This window comes from Nanorana parkeri, unplaced genomic scaffold (assembly GCF_000935625.1).
Source record: "Nanorana parkeri isolate BGI_ZX_2015 unplaced genomic scaffold, ASM93562v1 scaffold25, whole genome shotgun sequence".
Taxonomy (NCBI): domain Eukaryota; kingdom Metazoa; phylum Chordata; class Amphibia; order Anura; family Dicroglossidae; genus Nanorana; species Nanorana parkeri.
The window spans coordinates 3,121,376-3,141,498 of NW_017306293.1; the positions used below are offsets into that span (position 1 = coordinate 3,121,376).

Genomic DNA, 20,123 nt, shown 5'->3' on the forward strand with positions numbered 1-20,123 from the left:
GCAGACACACACGTCTATAAAATATTCTGTGTTTAAGAACCCCTTCACACCTAAGCTGTTTGTCGTACGTAAACCAGTGCAACAAACAGCTCCACTCTAGGAATCCCATTCATGTCTATGACCCCAGTGCACATGTCAGCGTTCTGTTGCAAGCAGAAATACGCCTGTCGCACAAAATACTACATGAGCTACTTTGGGGCTGATTTCAGCGCGTTTTGTCCCATAGACTCTATAGAAAATGCTTGAAAAACGCATGTTGCAATTACAGTGGTACCTCGGTTCACGAACGCTTCTGTTCACGAACAATTCGGTTCGCGAAGAGGAAGTTCATCAAATTTTGCCTCGAGATTGCTGTCGCGACAGGGCTGTGGACACTTACTGTGAAGCTTTTTTGTGTGTTTTGTAGCACAGTATTGTACAGTATTACTGTATTCAATCCAGCATGGCTCCCAAGAAAGTGCAGAGCAAGTGTGGTGGGAAAAAGAAAGCGCAGAGCATTAATGAAGGTGACAAGAATGTGCAGAGCGTTAATGAAGGTAACAAGAATGTGCTGAGCGGTAATGAAGATGACAAGAATGTGCTGAGCGGTAATGAAGGTGACAAGAATGTGCAGAGCGGTAATGAAGGTGACAAGACTGTGCAGAGCGGTAATGAAGGTGACAAGAATGTGCAGAGTGTTAATGAAGGTGACAAGAATGTGCAGAGCAAGAATGGTGGTAAAATGAAACTTGTGGTTACATTTTTGTTTCATATGGTTCAGAATGGACCCTATGGGAAAATGTGATTCGGTTCGCAACCAGAATCGTGGAACCAATTAAGTTCGTGAACTGAGGTACCACTGTATTTGCGTGGGTATTTTGCTCATTGACATGAATGTGCCCAAATCTGCTCACAAAAACGCACGACTTAGCATACGTGCGCAAAAAGCACTCATAAAAGACACAAGTAAAACGTGCTGAATAGACGTTGCTCAGGTGTGGATCCAGCCCTAATGTGCTCACATAAAACACGTGGAAACTCCAAAGGCCTTGGTGTGAATGCAGACTGATACTATCAGACTGGCTGCTTTCCAGATATATAAAATATAAAAGGGGTATTTACAAGAACAAAAATACATACTGGGCTGCTGATCCAGGAATTTATCCAACTTCATTCAAAGCGTTAAGAAGAAAATAATTCTTGTTAAAGTATTTTTCCCCCTCTGGCTCAATGGACATGAGTCTTTTTCCAGCTCACGAAATTATGCAACAAACATTTTTATGCCCATTACTAACCAAGGTGTGGCCTTCCCCGCCCCCTCCCAAGTAAGAAACCAGCCTGAAAGTAAAACTGCTTAAAAAAAATACCAGATAGCTTTTGGAAATGATTCATCATTTAGCTGGCACATGACCAACATCTGCCTGTTGAAATCCGCAGCACCAGAGCAGAGTAGAGCAGAGTAGAGTAGCACAAATGCCACAAACGCCCAGCAAGAAAGCACTTTTGTTTTATGTTCACACTGCCTGCTGTATCTACCACCCTGGATGCGTTGCTTGCTGCATACACAATGCTGTACAAAACGAAGGTCTTTTAAAAGACACTGCGATACGCTGCCAAAGCCGTGCACCCCCTTTACAATGAATCATCCACGTTATATATTCATTATTTCGCACATACCTGTAAAACCTGTTCCCAAGTTATACTTCCATATAAAACAAAAAAGGAATTGAAAAGTTTCTTCATGAAAAAGGTAAATAATTGGGTAAGTCCATTTAATTAACCCTGAAAATGCTAATTGCCTAGCTGCGGCTGGTCTAATTCATTTCTGATTTAAGGTCAGGTCAGTGACTCAAAGTCAGAGCATCAGCAAGACGGCCAGGAAACTTGGACCACTGCAGAGGAGGGGGAAGAGACGCTGCAGGGACCGATCTAAGGATAAGCTGGCTCAGAGCATCAAGGAAGTGAAACTGTTTTTTGTTTTTGTTTAACCTAGACAAGACGGGCAGTTAACCCTTGCAGTATGGGGGGAGCCCCACTGCAAGGGTTAATTTTAAAAAAACATTTCCTGGCATTCTTCTTTCAGGCTTAACAAAAAAAAATCCAACAGATTCCCTCATCCATGCGAAACAGCAGGGATGGCGGAATCTCCTCCTGCAGCTATTGTATTTTGACACTTGGCGCCACCGGCTGTCGAATTCCTGAACAGTTCCTGCATTTCATTGGTTGCAGGCGCTGTTCCGCTGACAATTTTTCCACCAGACTCCTTAAATTTTTCAATCAAAGAATGTCAGGCAGAAGGCGGCAGAGACATGGTCACACAACAAGTGAATTTCAGTCAGTTCATCAAGAACCAGCCAAAATTCACTCAGTGTATAGCCAGCTCAACACATTCCCTGCTCCTTTATGACCAGGTCTTCCTTACATGACTGATTGATGCACTAATAATCAATCAAGGGCACCTCATGACCCGCATCCCGACTTCCTGATTGGCTAGGAAGCCGGCTTCATGATGCGCCGCCCGGCTTCCTGATTGGCTAGGAAGCCGGCTTCACTTATTGGCTAGCCGGCCAGTCATGACGTGCTGCACGGTTTTCTGATTGGTCAGGAAGCCAGGCTTCCTAGCAATAAGTGAAGCCGGCCTCCTAGCCAATCAGGAAGTCGAGAGGAGGGTCATAACCCGCCGCCCGGCTTTCTGAGGAAGCTGCCTCCATGCTCCTTACGGCATTGCTGGTCAGAGGAACGTCTCCCTCTGACCGGAAGTTCCAGTTTTGGAGGTAAGCTTTGGAAAATTTGGGCGAGTACGAGTACCCGCCCAAATACTCGGTATTGGTATCCCTAGGTATTACTGTTCAACTTCAACTAGAACTTGAAATATACATATAATGCATCCCTTAGTTCAGGGGCCACTGAACAAATAAGCACTTTTTACCTAGAAACTGTACTGCAGACAGTTGTGTGATTAAGCCCTAAAAATGTCTGCACACAAGCAGATCCAGATGCTCCTCCCCCGGTTCAGAAAAGCTGATCTGGCCATGCATGCTTCAGATTCAGTTATCCTATGACTGGATAATCCATCAGCTGCTTCAGATATTTTCACATTAAATGCTGGGCATATGAAGTCAGATTAGGTCTGAATTGTCTAAAAGAAAAACTTGTGCTGAGAAAATATATGTCGGCTGTCTTTGCTGACCTGTCCGGAAAATATTGGTTATCTGACTAAAATACTGATCCATCAGCTTCAATATTTTCTGTATAATTAACTCATGACAAGTATGCAGATCAGGTATTCTGACCATTTATGCTGCATGCTTTTCCTGGGTCAGTAAATCAAAGTATTGAAGCCTCCGGCAAAGCACATCAGGCAGTGTATACAAAAAAGCCTGCCCACCCAGGTAAACCACTGCAGAGGACAAACTACCGACTGAGCCCAAGTGTGTACTGAGCGGAAGCATAGCCGCAGCCAGCCCCTTTTGCGCACATGGCAAGAAATAAAAGGTGCCCCCCAACAGGCGTGTGATATCACCCAGCGCCCTGCCTCCAGGATTTTTTATTTTATTTTTATTATTTAATTATTTTTTTTTATTTCATTTTTTTTTTACTGTTGGGAGGGCTTTGGGGAAATATTAGGGGTCTAAACAGCCCCCTAATATTTCCCTTTTAAAATAGAAAAAGAAATTGAGGAAACAGAGTCCTCAATCTCTTTTTCTGCAGCCCTGTTCTAAATGAATGGAGAGCACAGAGGCTTCCCATTCATTCAGAAAAAATTTACTATCACCAGTTTCTGAATGGGGAGGAGCCTCTGTAGTGAGTGCTTCTCCCCATTGAGGAACTCATTAACAGGAAGTGATGTAAATCACATCCTGTTCATTCATAACTGGGGACAGATACTACTATGTGTCCCCAGTTATTTACAAACACTGGAGTGATCAGCTGATCGCTCCAGTGTTTGTCCTGCACAGAGGATTGGTACATTGGTTTCACGGGACTCTAGCTGACAGCTGAGTCGCCAGAATCGCTTCTATTGTAAAGCCGACAGTCGGCTTTACAAGTTTAAACAGAGTCCCGGCGGGAGTCTGTTTAAACAGCCCCGATGCCTGTGACGTACACTGTACGTCGTCAGTCACGAAGGGGCTAAAAGTAAAAAAAAGTTACCAAAAAAGGTTAAAAAAAAAAAAACAAAAAAAAAAAAACTTACCTGTGTCTCCCCTGCTCGCTCCCGGCTGTAGATCTGAAGCTTCTCGAGTGGCCGTGCAGAAGAATGTGTGCGGGGCGCATGCGCAATAGAGATTAACGGCGGGGAGAAGAGGGAAGACCCAGTGGAGGTGAATGCACGCAGCTGGGAGCGTGCACATCAGACAGACACCGTGGGTCACGAGTAGTCTGCGCTGGATCAGAGACTGGCACCAGCGCTGGAGGGATTGCTGAATACGCGTGAAAGGAAGAAGATGATCGGATCAAGAGGCATCATTTAAGGCAAGTCCTTAACACCTTCGTGACTGACGACGTACAGTGTACGTTGCCAGCATCGGGGCTGTTTAAACAGACTCCCGGCGACTTTTGCCGCCGGGAGTCTGTTTAAACTTGTAGAGCCGACTGTCAAAAACTGTGACTTTAATGTCACTTCAACATCTTCATTTATTACCATTACTTCATATCTGGAAGTTCGTACTACTACACAATCAATGCATCCAGGGTTACTGATTGATTCCCAACCGCATGTAATTGTATCACATACATGCGGTGTGCCAGCGTTCAAATGCAGTGGCTGTCACCCAATCATTGACTTGAATGGGTGAGCGCTGCTGCTTGTAAATGGGATTCCTGCTGCAGGAAAACCCTAATAGGGAAAATCCCTAATCGCACCTAAAATATAAGTGTTAATGGAGCCTAACGGCTGAATTTAGTGTCACTTTAAAATAATCCAAAATTGTGACACAAAGTTCTCATACTCTGTGCCAAATAAATAACAATTCAGAAAATGTCAGTATTGTGCACAACAAAAGTATACAGCAGTGTACCATCAACTTCTGATCGCACAAATAATCTCTACCCACTGCGACATAATAGATTATTCAACATGCAATGCACCCAACTAAGAGTAAGGATGATGGTGCAGACCAGTCACACATTCTACTATGCGCTGTGACATAATAGATTGACATGCGATGCACCAAAATAAGATGTCAGTGTGACAATTGGCATTCCTCATCATCCACCAATGGTAGTTTCTCTAACATTATGTAAACAAAGAGAAGACAACTCTAATCCTGCAGATATTATAAGAAGTGAGAGGAGGCACTGGGATCCTCACTCATTAGGGGCAGTTACCCATGACAACAGCCCTTATAAACAAAACCAAAGCCTGTGGTAAGAAAGAACGCGCCATGTATACAGCGGAGAGTGTGCAGGCGGCGGGTGTCAGATATGATCCGCTCTCTACTGAGGCTCAGTCATGTCCCCACACCCTCCACTGTCACCACACACACCACACCCCACCGATAAGAAGCGGGAACTTAGCCCGGATCGTCACCGACCTGTTGATCTCGGGGGGGAATCCTGAAGCAGCGGGCGGACCAAAGGGCGGGGAATAGCACTCGTCAGCAGGGCGGGCGGGAGGAGAACTGTAGTCCCGAGCGGAAAGGGATCGCCTCAGCCATTGTACTCGCTGCACAGGCAACCGGACTACAATTCCCAGGGTTCATTGCTCACCCACCAGCCCCAGCTATCGATTGCTTATTTCGCCTTATTTAAACCATTACATTTATTAAAATAAAAAACTGCACGTATTATAAATAAAGCGATCCAATCGTTGCCTTCACAATAAAATGCCTAGCTGAACTATTTATTATAAATGTGATAGAAAACACATTCCCATAGGTAACAAACAAGGGTCATGTTACGTTTTTTTATTTTGGTCTAGTAAAAACTAGCCCTTCGTGTAGGCCTTTTGTCCGTGCCAGGACGGTAAAAATACTTATTAAAGTTTGGTGTAAAAAAAATAAATAAAAAAAGACGGGCGTAACCTGCCTGTGCGCATGCCCGCTTCTACAGCTCTTCGAAATCGCAACTAGGTCAGCCTCCAGCCACGCCCAGCGCTCTTATGTCTGGCGGCTCGGTAGGTCCACGCCCTGTGCTGTAGCCCCGCCTTCCGCAGGCGTCGCCCGTTCGCTGCGTCATTGTGTCGGTGTCGCGCTCGGTGACAGGAGAAGGACAGAGATACGCACGTATATATTTTATATTTTCTAACTCCTTTTTTTCTGTTTTCGGTTTGTGTCTTGCCCCTATAGCTGTAGAGTGATCCGTACGGTATGCCCGCCCCATTTCTGCGACATTAATGTGCATGCTTTACCATATCATGCTCTTTTTTTCCTAGCACAGATATATATCTTTGCCGTAACTTGAAGGCAGCTACAGTTTGATTTCTGTTGTACGATTATAATTATTATTTTGTTTTTTTGCTAAGCTGACATCTATATATGTGAGCAGCGTGGAAATGACTAATCACGTATAATGAATGGGGTAGATGATTGTGCATGATCTGTATTTATAGAACATGATGACATCAATAATGTAATATTAATTGGACACCACGTCCTGTCTATAGCTTGGTATTTTGTCATAGCTGACCATCTTAGCACATGCTTGCCTCATCCTCTGTTTCCTCATTTTCTCTGTTGCAATCAGTATGTAGAGAACACAGGAGCAGACATCACTAGGTGGGGTGGAATAGAAGACCACCATCAGCAAACAAAAGGATAGAATTTCCGATTTGCATGGCAGCCTTTGAGGAATGCATCCATTGTATTAATGTTCTAGTAGTAGGCCATTACCTGGCCATACTAGCCCTCTGAAATGGAAGCTCTCATATAAAGTCCACCTTTAGTGCAATTCATTTATTTGTTTTAAACATATTGGCTCCTTCTGCCCCTTTTTAATGCTTGCTGTATTCAGGGATGCTTATCTCCTTAAAACCCTGTAAACATTATCACAGGCGCTACAGCAATCTACCGGCTTCAGGTGGAAGAGGGCCCCGTGCATCACTTCCGATACTCTTCTCCCCAGGCGAGGTGGATAGTGCTATGTCAGGGGTGGACAAATTAATATGGAATTCAGGAGCCGGTCTGTCCAATCCAGGAGCCAGCTCTATAAACTAGAGAAAACTCTCTCCTGGGATTCGTCCAGCCCTGCACTATGCTATCAGTCACAACCGTTTGGGGATTCTATAACCCACACTGGCATTGGGGAGGAGGGTTTTCAGCAGTGAATGCACTGTGGACCCTACTCATCTACTAGTGAGACACCACAGGATTTAACAGCTTGGCAGTGATGCAGTCATTTTACTGCAGGGGAAATGGGGAAATCAGTATTGGCACCCACTTACTGATTTCCACGCACTGGTAGATCACCAGGTATTTTAAAAGAGATGCAAATTGCAGTTAACAATATGCCCAGGGTCATTGCGGGGGTCACAGCAGCTGGGTGACCACAGCATCCCATGTTGCCAAGAGCTCTTAGCAACCAGTGATGCTCTGTGTGGTGCCGCCCAGCTCACTGATGTCACCTGCTGACAAGAGCCGAGATGCTCTGGCTTGCATCCCGCCTAGCTCCTGGCATCCAGTGATGTTTGTGACCTCACAGGGACACCGGACGGAGCTGCTGACAACGCAGTCTGGCATCCACCACCGCCCTCTTCAAACAAATCAGCGGTGCATGCCCCCCAACTACCCCTGAGAGCATACCCCCCTCCTGGAATGACATCATAAAATGACTAGGTTTTTTTTTTTGTTTTGTTTTGTTTGTTTAAGTTGACCATACATCTACTTCAAGCATACATTTGTATGTTGAAAGGCACAGAGGTACAGCAATAGTGCACGTGATGAAATTTCAAATGATAACTGTATCATGCATGTTTTTCTAATGTTGTGTGTACTCAATTTGTACATGTGCTGTCTAAATGCAGTGATTGTCAGCAACATGGCCGAATCCAGTGTGCATCAGTCTTCGCACATATCTTCATCAGCTGGAGAGAAGAGCGGCAGCTGTGCAGGTACATATATAAACTCTGTCCATGTTTTAAAATATGCCAGTATTTGCACGCCATGCATACATTTTATGAAGGACTAGTAAATGCTGAAAAAATGGCTAACACACAAAGATCTATTCCCACAGTGACACATAATGTTTCAGCGTAAATCATTTTGGGTTTCATATATAAAAAAAAACAAAACATTAAAGCGGAACACCAAGCAAAAGTTAACTTGGCTTTTCAATTCTGTGGATCACATGCATCCTATACAATGTCCTTTTATGTGCACAGTGCACTCTCTTCTCTTTAACTCTGCGGCAATAGCAGTCACTCATGGTCTGATTTGTTAAAGGAAAAATGTCAGTGTTCCCTTCACAGCCAGCCAGGGAGGGGCTGCAGTGCCTCCCCAAAATCATTGATGTGCCCCTTAACCTATGTTTCATATTGCTTTTCCAGTTATTTCTTTCATGATGAGTGCGCTCACTCATTACAGTACTCACTTCTGATGCATTTTAGATGTAACTTTGCCTTTCTTGGTAACCTTGCTGCTCAGCATTCTTTTGAGGCCATCCGTCCTCCTGTAAACAATCTCTCATTGTTGGTTACAGAACTATGCTAAATAGTAGAGTCCTGATTGGCTCCCTTTATTTTTAAAGCCCCTGGTATGCAGGGGTTTTTAGAAGGCTATTATGAAACCAATTTAGGGTAGTTATACTAATATTTAATTAAGAATACAATTATTTAATTAAAAAAAAAAGGATAATCAGATTTGTTTTCATATTTGCCTGGAGTTCAGCTTTAAAATTAGCAGGGTTGCCTACAGTACACAATTGTGTTTTGCTGTTCTTCAATGTCCTCCACTGGAATAGTGACATATGAATCGCGTTTCTCTTGTCAGTAGGTTGCCCCAGTTTATTTATCCCAATAAATGAAATGCAGTGAGCACTTACAAAATATATATTAGGTTTAAAAGCAGATAATACATGAAGTGTATACCGGCTGTCTCTATCTAGCAGTGACCAATAACACTCAAACAATATAGATAACTCTGCCACCAAAAGCAGTCAGCAGATTTTAGGGAGCAGCGCCAAGAGATAAAGGCCAAAAAGGAAGAAGCCAGCAATAAGATAGTTTGTGATGGGTTTGCTATCTCTATGTAAGAACATTAATTATTGACTAGGGTATTACTTGAATGTATTGAGTAATACATACTACCTAAGTACTACTTTGGGCTTTATCGCATCATTTTTGCTGTATTGTAATGTTATTACAGCTTAAAGCCAACTTAAAATCATAATCAGACTTTAGGTCTGCTCATCACCCATGCTGCCTACCATCTCAAAAGACCTTATAAGTGCTGTTAAATTCTCAACTGTCTCTTGAAGTGGTTTAGTTCAGAGTTCAATTTTGCCATAATGCCACTATATCAGCTCCTGTAAGGCCAGGCTGTGAAGCAGAGGTATTGATTTGCTACACAAGCAACCAGTGCTTCAAAACAGAACTGCCTTTGGGGAATCAATGGGCTGGTCAGGCCCAGAGTCAAAATTATCCTTGTGTCAGGTAAGCATTTGTCAACTCTTGCTAGTTTTATCAGATGGAAGTCAGCATGGGAGATGGGCAGACCTGATCTTTAACCCCTTCATGACTGAGGCCCTTTTTTCAATTTTTGCACCCATGTTATATTCCACATTTTAGGCCTGAAAATGACGTAAAACCCCCCAACATTATATATTTTCTAAACTTTAAGGTTGTCATTCTTATCCTTGCTTCATTAAATTTCTGATCACTGTCCTAACACCTGCTATGCAAATGTGTTTTCCAAGTAATCACCAATAAGAAATCAGAATAAATATGACCCTTTCAGAACACACACCCTTAAAAACAACTCGGCAAAGAAAATTGCCAGGTTTCTAACTTAACCTAAACAATTCCTTTCAACATTGGTGTTCATATTCCCTGAATAGACATGTAGGCCAGAAAATGCATGCAAGTGTAGGATCTTTACCAACTCCTTTTGAAGTCCAACAATATTTGCAAAATGCTTCAAGGCTCTTAAGATCACTTGAAGCATTTATTGTAATTGTTGAGTGATTTTGTTAGAACTTCCTTTGTAGCCTTTATTGTAATTGCTGAATATCATTGTGTTAGAACATATTTTTAACCTTCGTTGTAACTGCTGAGTATCGTTGTGTTGGGTAATTCTTGCTGTTAGGAAAGTAGTACAGCAGACACCCAGAGCTTTAGGTTGTAGAGTCAGTGATCAAGATATATGGTTAGGGCTCAGTAACACTAGATGCAGTGCTTTCCGGCCCGATTTTGGCCGGAACGCACTGCCTCGCATTGCGGCCGGCCCTACCACGCCCCCTCCTACCCCACTAAAAAGTGAGCCGGCCGCAATGCGAGGCATCTAGTGTGACTGAGCCCTTAGTTCTGAATTACATTCAAACATATGCATCTAATTTTTCTGTAAAATTCAAGCTTGGTCTGGTCAACCCCCTCCTTCTGTGCCTCCATATTGGCTCTTAAATATAATAGGTGAATTCACTGGAAAGCAAGTCTTTTGGAGTGCAAGAGAGAAGCCAAGATAATCTTTTATAGCTAAAGTTAAGATTTACAAATTTCAGCTACTTATATCTGTGTATCGACCATGCATAGTGATTTTTTTTCCGGGGGGTGGGGGGGGGATCCAGTGCTTCAAGAGACAAGTGTGTGTGTGTGTGTGTTTACTATAACTTGGAAAATCTTTTTAACGAGCACTGTAACATAGTCATGTGAAAAAGAAACTGCACCCTCCTATGAATCCTAAGTATCAGGAAATAAAAAATGACATTGTCATTTTTTTTATTTTACAAACATAAAGCCAAAATGAGAATTTATGTGTGGAAAACTAAGTACACCCTTACTGCTTCTATAGAAATTAAGAGGCTAAGTAGCAGCCAGGTGCTGCTAATCAAATGCCCTTGATTAATTTATTATCAGCAAGTGTGACCACCTCCTATACAAGCTGAAGTTTTAGCAGTTTGCTGATCTGGAGCATTTAGGTGTGTGTTAACACAATGCCACGGAGGTATGACATCAGCAATGATCTTAGAGAAGCCATTGTTGCTGCCCATCAATCTGAAAAGGGTTATCGGGTCATTTCCAAACAACTTAACTCCTTCATGACCAGTGACATACAGTGTACATCACTGGCATCGGGGGGCTGTTTAAACAGACTCCCAGAGGTTTTTGCCACCGGGACTCTGTTTAAACTTGTAAAGCAGACTGTCGGCTTTACAGTAGAAGCGATTTTCTGGCGGCCTAGCTGCTGCCAGATCACTTCTACGGGCCAGTGAACAGGTCCCCACCCGCCACCCCGCTGTGTTTCCCAGGCTCCGTTGCCCCTCCTACGGGCCCAGGACCGGCGTCTTTGGTGTCGGCGGGAAGCTGGGGAGGAGATGGGCCAACCTCCGTTCGCCGATCCCCTCCGTGTTCTATGGGACCGGGAGCGATGCAGATTCCATCACTTCCAGTCCCATAGCTGTTGGTGCTGGGCGTTTAAAGATTCAGCACCCTTACTTTGCTGATTTCATAAAGTAGGGGCAGCAACACACCAATGAGGTCATACCTTTTCTTATTCTTCTCTCACCTCCTTGCCAGCTGCAAAAACGTGCAATATAGCTAAGTCGGATTGGCTCAGTACAGATTGGCTTGGACAGCATAGTTGGATAATAAATGGTATCTTGACAAATCCCTGTTCTACCTAAAAGTTAGATGTTATAAGGCAGATTAGTGATTCATCATGTAAATGGATAGTAAACGGATTACATTATACCAACACAAAGTTAGATGTGTCCCTTTAGAAACCTTCAAAGATTATATTAATTGCTGTGGTAAAAATGTAGACCGCGCATAGCTTCCCAATAAGAGAGTTTCTTGCAAGGAGAAGATTGGTGTTGGCAGCGCTAGTATAATAGTCGTCCTAAAGGTTTACATCTTTTCCTGTTGATGCAGACAGTATGTAGTAGACATGTGCGATTCGTTTCGTTCCGAATCGAAATTCGGACGAATTTTCGTAAATTCGGACATTCGGATGTATCCGAATTCCGAATTACAGACATAACGAATGCAAACGAATCCGAAATTCGGTAGCGTTCGCACGAACGTTCGTTTCGTTTTCGGTTCTTATTCGTTTCGTTCGTTGGAGCAAAGTGACATTAGAGAAGGAGAAAAAATATTTTTTTCCCCCTCAAATGTCACTTTTGCTGCAAACGAACGAAACGAATAAGAACAGGAAACGAACGTTCGTACTAACGCTACCGAATTTCGTCCGAATCCGAATTCTGAATCCGAATTGACTTTCACACCCGAATCCCGAAAAACGAAATAACACAAATCCGAATTTAAAACGAAACGAATTTTTTGGCAGTGCACATGTCTAGTATGTAGTAGAGTTTCACCAACAGTGAGCCAAATGGATACTTAATGAACCTTTGTGTAATATCTTTGCATTGTCCTTGCGGTAAACAGGTTGGTTCCCAAGTTGCCAAATCGTACAGATAAGCTGAGAGTTTTTCATGGTGATTGTATTTCCAGGGCTATGGGGGCAGTAGGAAAAAGTAATGTTTTTCAGTATAGACCTAATCTCCCCCAAAGTAAATGTTTATGCAATAGGTGTAATCTATGTCAGATAGCAAAGTAGACCTGCAACAGCATAGTTTTCTGATTTGAAGATTTTCAATGCATATTAGGTCCCATTCACATTTGTGCATTGTGACAATGTACCCTAAAATGCATTTGTTGCTGTGCATTTCCACAATGCATGGCAATTAACCTTCTTTGTGCAATGTGTTAAGTTGCCATTCATTGTAAATTGCACACCAACACATTGTACAGTAGAGCCCAGCACACAACTTACCACAATGCATATACCAAGCATTTAGAATTTCTTAAACGGTCATGCAAGGTTTTCTTTTTTTTTTTCTACCGTTGTGGTGCATTGACAGTCATATAGATGTTTTTCTCCTGGATTTAAGATGTATTGATATTTACAGAGTTATTCACTAAAGGGTGAAGGGTTTGGAGAAGGCAGGAGAGAAGTGAACAAGCTAGGACAACATGGCTCATTTGGAAAAAAATTCTCCAATTCAGCTCATTTTCCAGTTCAGCTATATTGTCCTAGATTGTTGATCGTTGACAGGATTTACATCAAGCTCATTTCATTTACATGTCTATGTAAAAAGTATTAAAGACTAAACATTCCTTTTTGAAAGGATCACTTAAGTGTGTTTTTAATCTATTTTAAGTTCATTTCATGCATAAAAGATTTGTAAACCTCTTTAGCCGTATGGGGTTTGACCACAAATCGGAAGGGTTAAAAACAAAGTTTCTCCCTCCGTTTATAAATAACATGAAGAAAAGGGAACTACTTTGAGTTATCAGATCACTTATTTGCAACAACAGACATGTGATTTGTTAAGGAAGGCTATTTATCCTCCTTACAATGGACAGATGTTTTACTGAAAATTACGGATGATCAGACCTCACCCCCTCCCTTGAATTCACCAGCGCCCACTGCAGTTCTTTTTCTAACCCAGCTAATGTTGTGTAGCACGCTTTCTAACAACACAGATCACACCAGCGCCTAAGGATCTTGACATGGATCCCGGAAATTATAGTAATAATAATAGAACATCTTCTCACAGTGAGGCTGCTTTGACACTTAGGGAGACTATCGCCTTCTCCTGTGCATTGTCATTTATTGTAAGTAAATTAAAAAAAATAGAGCCTACTCACACACGTGAGGTGCAGGCAGCATCTGAATAAAGGAGTCACAGAATGACTATCTGCCAGGCTTTTGGAGGGTGAGCTGAGACCGGCAGAGACACGCTGGTTACTCAGTCATCCAAGCCTCCTCTGGCGAGCAATTTCGGGGCACACTCCCTTCAGAGCCTGTCATCCTCCATTTTCCCATGCTTTAAATGCAACTCGGCAGCCAATAACACAAGAGCTGCCTAGGTACTGTCAATAGCCTCTGACCAATCATTTTAACTTTTTGTTTAGCCAATCAGCACATGGTATAGCTCCCTCCTACTGAAAAACTGTCTCCTCCCACTGGCCCAGAACAAATCACATAGAAGCTGGGGGAATCATTCAAGCACTGGCCTCGATCATGTCAGTACTGAGTAAACACAAGCTTCTCAGTTACAAGGACTTTCTTGCTTGTCAGTGTAGAGTGAGCACAAGCTTCTCAGAAACATAAATCGAGGCCAGTGCTTGAATGATTCCCTCAGCTTCTATGTGAGGTGATGGAGTAACCAGCGTGTCTCTGACGCTCTCCTCTCACCCTCCAACAGCCTTGCAGATAGTCATTCTGTGACTCCTTTATTCACATGCTGCCTACACCTCACCGTGTGAGTAGGTTCTCACTATTTTATTTTTTACAATAAAAATGCACAGGAGAAGGCGCTCTGAGGTTTTATTTTCAAATGTTGTATAGCAGTTTCTGCGCAGTAAACCTTTCTATTGCACAGAGATTTTCCAGTCCGTTTAAAAAAAAAAAAAAAAAAATCCTGAGTGCCGGAACAGTTATTTTGGAAGCTGAAAGCTTTCTTGATCAGCCCCTGAGGAAAATCTTCAGAGACCAGTTATCCCTGGATTATTGCAAGTGACACTTCCCTTTTTGGAGATATATAGACTATTACTCTCCAGTATGATGTAGAGGTAAGTCCGGTGTCCTGATTTGTGGATGTTCAAGTGTAAGGTGGTGGTCAAGAGTCAAATAATTGGCAAATTAATTGCCACTTAACTCACAAACTGGCTGTAGTAGTTAATTGCTTGCCAAATGGGGAAGTGATATCATTAGGCACAAGGAAAGGATTGTTGAATCATGTTCTTATACATACATTACATAAGTCAAAAATATACTACATTTATGCACATGTACTTACCTGCAATTACAATTGGCCAAACCACGTGACTCAATAATTGAGCAATCATTTGCATAACTTGAAACGTGTACACGTGTTTTAAAGTGATATAAAAGCTTTGGGGTTTGTTTTGGGTTTTTTCTACACTTAGGAGGCCTAACTTTTTATAAATACTCTGTTTTTCTTTTAAAAATGTTCAGTTCCTCGTTTTCTATTGGGTCCCCACATCGCCCTCCTCCCACCCCCTGCATGGGTGCCTCCATCAGCTAAGCGGCCATGCCTGCAGTAGCTGTGTGCGTCCATAGACACATACAGCCCAGCAGTAGGCCATGCCCCCTCTCCTCCCCTCCCATCAGGTTGATTGACAACAGAAGCCTATGGCTCCTCCTGGCCTTCGTATCCTTCCCCACAGCCAGGACGTTCGGTGAACAGAGGATGGCTTCGGGGACCGGCGGCGGTGACACAGGCAAGTGTGGGGGGGAGGGGACAGGGCACACAAAAAGGCACTGGGCATATTTTGCCTTCATGCAGAGAATGCATGAAGGTAAAAAAAAACTAGCAGCCTTTAATACTACTTTAACACCTACAGCTTTTAAAACTGTTTATCAGGATATCAAAACAGATTGACTGCCCAGAACATTTCCACGAGGTCTGTAAAGGGTAACAAAATATTTTAAGGAAAAGTGCACTTTTAAAGTCCTTTCCTGTACCCCAGTATTTTCATAATATAGTTAAAATGGAGCTCCCTACAAGATTCATGGCCTGCAGACCATTCACAATAATGCAAAGCTTGTTTGCCACATGTTAAACTGTGTCAGTAAAGTAAATGACATTCAGAACGCACATTTACCAGGAACTTGGTGCAAGAGTAAAAAGATGTTTAAGAGTTGTACTGTGCAAAGCAAAGAACGTCGGGGATCTGCATTTTACTTCAGTGTTCTTATGACAAGGGAAGTGGTCGTAAAATAGTAAAACGATATGGCTTATCCTTTAATGGTCACTTTTACCAATGCAACTGCAAGTGTGGGCTACTTTTTAAACAAACCTTTAATTGATTTGCATAACGAGATGTAATCTTAATAGTAATAATATGTAATAGTGTGAAACTAATACTGATTTTAAAAAAAAATGCTGGAAATCGTTTGTGAAATGCTGTTCCTTCTCTAGCTTTTCTATTAACTAATAATAGATTATAGTATGGCAATAGTCCACACATTGGTTGGAAGTCTGCCAACAAAAAAATTTTAATTATCAAAAACTTGCAAAAAAATTTACTGTGCAGTGTTTTAAATATGTGAACCAATATTTTTTGTTTTTTCCCCCTAGGAGTAGACCTGGTCATTTTAGATTTTAAAATATGCTTTACAAGATGAAAAGAGCATTGGCCACTGACTTAACCCCTTCATGACTGAGCTAGTTTTCAGGTTCTGTTCATAAATGACTGACACATTTTTTACATTTTTGCTGTGTTGTTCTTCCACGTCAGTAATATACTTTCTTACTAAATGTACCCACACATATTATATATTTGTTTTTTAGAGGACAGATAGGGCTATATAATTATATCACATATGTGTACCTAACCCCTCACTTAGTTTGAATAAAATAAAAAAAAATGAGGAAAAAAACTAGAAGAAAACACTTTTTTCACAAGTTTTGATTATTATTATTTTTTTTTAGAATTTTTTTATATTAATTATAGTATAAAAAATATATTTATATATAATTTATATTTTCCTAATTTTGTTTTACACTTTATTTTAATTTTTTTACACTTTGTAAAAAAAATTAAAATAAAATAAAAAAACTTTTTTTTTTCTTGTCAGTTTATATCAAGCAATCACTATGACAGCTTGATAAATTAACTTTTTTATTTTATTTTTGGCTATTAGGCTGATCCAAACTTAGGAACAGCTAATAATAACCTTAGAGACTGATCCTGACTTTAGTCAGATTCAGATCTCACTAAAAGCTCTTTGATCGTGCCTAGACGATCAGAAATGATACATTTCACTCAAAAGATACATTGTATCCTTTCAGTGAAATGTATCTAAACATCGGGCTCTCGAGCTGTCAAAACAAATAGCAGAGAGGTGAGGTGAGTCACTGCTGCCTCTCTGCTATTTTGAGCTGTCAAATACGGGATCGCAAATTGCGGTCCTCTATTTGCATGTAACGGCTTCATTCTTTCATTAATGAAAGGAAGAAGCTTTTACAAAAAGCTTAATTATTTCATTAATTAATGCCTCAATACTGAGACATTAATGAATGACTGTTAAATGCTGAGAATCAGCAAATACCGGCATTACAAAGCCTGATATAACTCGTCACGTACAGTGTACGTGGCCAGTCATATAGGCACAAAGTGACAAGACGTACACTGTACGTCTCCCGTCACGAAGGGGTTAAAGGAGCTATAAAGTCAACTCTTATGGGCATGACTGATGCCAATTAGCTACTAAAAGTCTAATATAGTGAACTTGCACTTTGAGATGCCAATTTATGAAAAACAAAGTGTATTTCCACTGTTGCAGCCAAATTGGGATAACACCTATTTTTTTTGTTGCCATTCACATAACGTAACTATATTGTAAAATTTTGCTTCTTACATTTTCAAGTGATTTTTACTTGCGTAAAAGTCCTATCTAGTATTCTCCCCCATCCCAAGTAATGTAATAAGGGGGTTGTGGGAAGTTATGTTTACTCTAAACATAACTTCGTTGAGCTCTGCCTCCTGTGACAAGAAATTCGGGATGGAGAGCGGTGCATGGAGGACACAGCTGTCATAGGAGGCGGCAGTGCGGGGAGGAGACAGCTGTCAGCAGTGTCACAGGTGGCCGAACTCTACTCCCCGCTCAGCCTCCTGTGACAGGTGAGTCAGGATAGAGAGCGGTATACAAACACTCAGCTGATTGCTGAGTGTTTGTAAATAATTGAGGACATAGTATGATTGCTGTGTCCCCAATTATGAATGAATAGGAAGTGTTCTACTTCACTTCCTGTTCATTCATGATTGTGGACATGCTAACTCATACTATAGCCACAGTTTATGAATGGGCAGGGACACTCAGTACAAAGGCTTCCCGTTCAGGGGCTGCAGAAAGAGATTTGGGACTCAATCCTAAATCTCTTTCTACTTGAAAAGGAAAATATCAGTGGTCTGTTTAGAAAACGTGCGTCGTGCAAAAAAGTCCTAGTGTTTCTGCGTGTTCCATCTATAGTAGTAACAGCAAACATACGGAAATCCAGCGTATGCAAAAATGTGCACGGAACACGCAAACTGAAGCCATAAATTGCTCTGCTGGATCGAATGGAATTTGAGCCTTGGGTGTTCTTTTGGTACCACCCGACTTCACAAACTTTGAACATTCAAAGATGCCAGGTGGACAATTGTAACCAATCGGTTGTATTCACTGTTTGTATATTCAGACAGCCACAGGTGCCTGCTGTCTCTATGCAATAGCTGGTAGGGAGCATTTTAGCATGTATGGGGGAATTGACTGATTTTTCTTTTTCAGCCCACGGGTCTGAATGAGACAAATCGATGCTTGTATGGCTAGCCTTACCCAAGAGTCCCTTCTAGGCCTTAATTACCACACATTATAGAATACAAATCTTTTTTACTGTAGCTGAGGTTTTTTTATGATTATAAGTTGTATCCTTGTTCTGTAGTCATAAATTGTTTTGGTTTTTTTTAAGTTACATGTCAAATTGTTCAATCTTCTACTTGAGCCAGAAAAAAAGATATATGCAAAAACCGCAATTCAAGTATGAGAATAGAACAAAGCATGCTATTGTTTGGGCTTGTGAGCAGCTGGAGAGTGAGCCATAATTTCAGTGTGACTGTACAGTGTGAATATTCAGAAGAGTCACGCTTAAGGCACCATACTAAGCCAACAAGTTTGTCTGGAAGGTGCTAAAGTGTCTAGCACCTTTCTGTTTACGCTCACTGCAATAGCATTTATTCAGTCTATCCTCGTGTATTCCAGAGAATTGGTTCTTCTCTGATAGACACAAATTTTTTGAAGGACTAAATATGTTTTTGTGGGGGTTTTTTTCTTTCTTTTCCTGTATGTGAGTTTAAAGAATGTCTTATCCCAAAAACAAAAAGTAATATATAGAATTTTACCAGTTCTAAGATGTGGTGGCTGCATTTGTTTCTTTTTTTTCAGGCTAACTACATTTTCTGCAAGTATAATGAAATGACTGTTTATTTTGCCAGAATTCCAATACCTTTTTTAACTTCCTGTGCACTGAACTGACAATGAATATAACAATCTTATCTATCTAATCTGTAAACAAAGAATGCCTCCATAAGCAGTGGAAATTGGGAGAGGTCAGTAGTCTAAATCAGAAGCGCAGCATATTGACAAACATGGCATCCTCTGTAGATGCAGTGGATGGAATGTGCATAGCCACCCTAGGACAGGAAGTGTGTTATTCACAGGATTACCAGGGGAATGTGAAGGGAGAACACATTAAATACATTCAGTCACCACATCTAAGGACTGTTAAACCTGAAATATATTTGTTTTTTGGTTTAGCTACACGTTTTACTTTGATTTTACTGTGTGTTAAACTACAAGTCTCTTCTCCAAGGTCTTCATCTTGTTGTTCGTTGCTTAGCTGATTAAATTGTAACCATTCTGCATTGCTTATTTATATAGTGCAGCACTTTTACAGAGATCATTAAACCATCACTGAACTATTTACATCAGTCCCTGTCCTCAGTCTTTTAGTTTAGTGATTTTCCCTTTTATTGTCATACAATGCAGGGTCAGTTTAGGGAGAAAGGCAATTAACCTATCAGTATGTCTTTTGGATTGTTGCAAGAAATTGGCACACTCGGAGGAGACCCACCAAAATACACGGTAAAACACACACTTCTTATAGATGGTGTCCTTCGTGAGAACAGAACTCAATGCAAGGCTGTAAGGTCCCATTCACGCCTTTTAAGTTTAGGTGCGATTAGGGATTTCTATGTCAGGAACTTGCGTTTTTTTTGCAGCAGGAATCCCTGGTCTGCCGTTTACAAGTGGCAGCTGTTGTCACCCGTTCAGGTTAATGATTGGGTGACAGCCGCTGCATTTTAACGCTGGCACACAGCATATAATCCTATGTGATACGATTACATGCGGTTAGGAATCAATCGTTCGTCCAGGAAGAGTGATTTCTAACCATATGTAATCATATTACATGCAATTATTCCC

General features: G+C 41.5%; 2 protein-coding genes across 3 annotated transcripts in view; one reads left to right on the plus strand and one right to left on the minus strand.

Annotated features, from left to right (window-relative positions):
- The window catches only part of ATL3 (atlastin GTPase 3), a 35,165-nt gene extending 29,527 nt beyond the window's left edge, over positions 1-5,638 (minus strand). The window contains exon 1 of the mRNA XM_018565624.1: positions 5,514-5,638. The gene's annotated coding sequence lies outside the window, so the exon portion shown is untranslated. The remainder of the gene's footprint in view (positions 1-5,513) is intronic.
- Positions 5,639-6,022: 384 nt separating this feature from the next.
- RTN3 (reticulon 3) overlaps positions 6,023-20,123 on the plus strand; it is a 37,743-nt gene continuing 23,642 nt past the window's right edge. Inside the window, exons 1-2 of one of the 2 annotated variants that reach the window (XM_018565491.1) lie at positions 6,023-6,199; positions 7,940-8,026. In XM_018565491.1, coding sequence (XP_018420993.1) covers positions 7,954-8,026 — 73 coding nt within the window. In that variant the 5' untranslated portion in view covers positions 6,023-6,199; positions 7,940-7,953. Of the gene's footprint in view, positions 6,204-7,939; positions 8,027-20,123 lie in introns of both variants that reach the window. The other variant, XM_018565483.1, reaches the window with a different exon arrangement.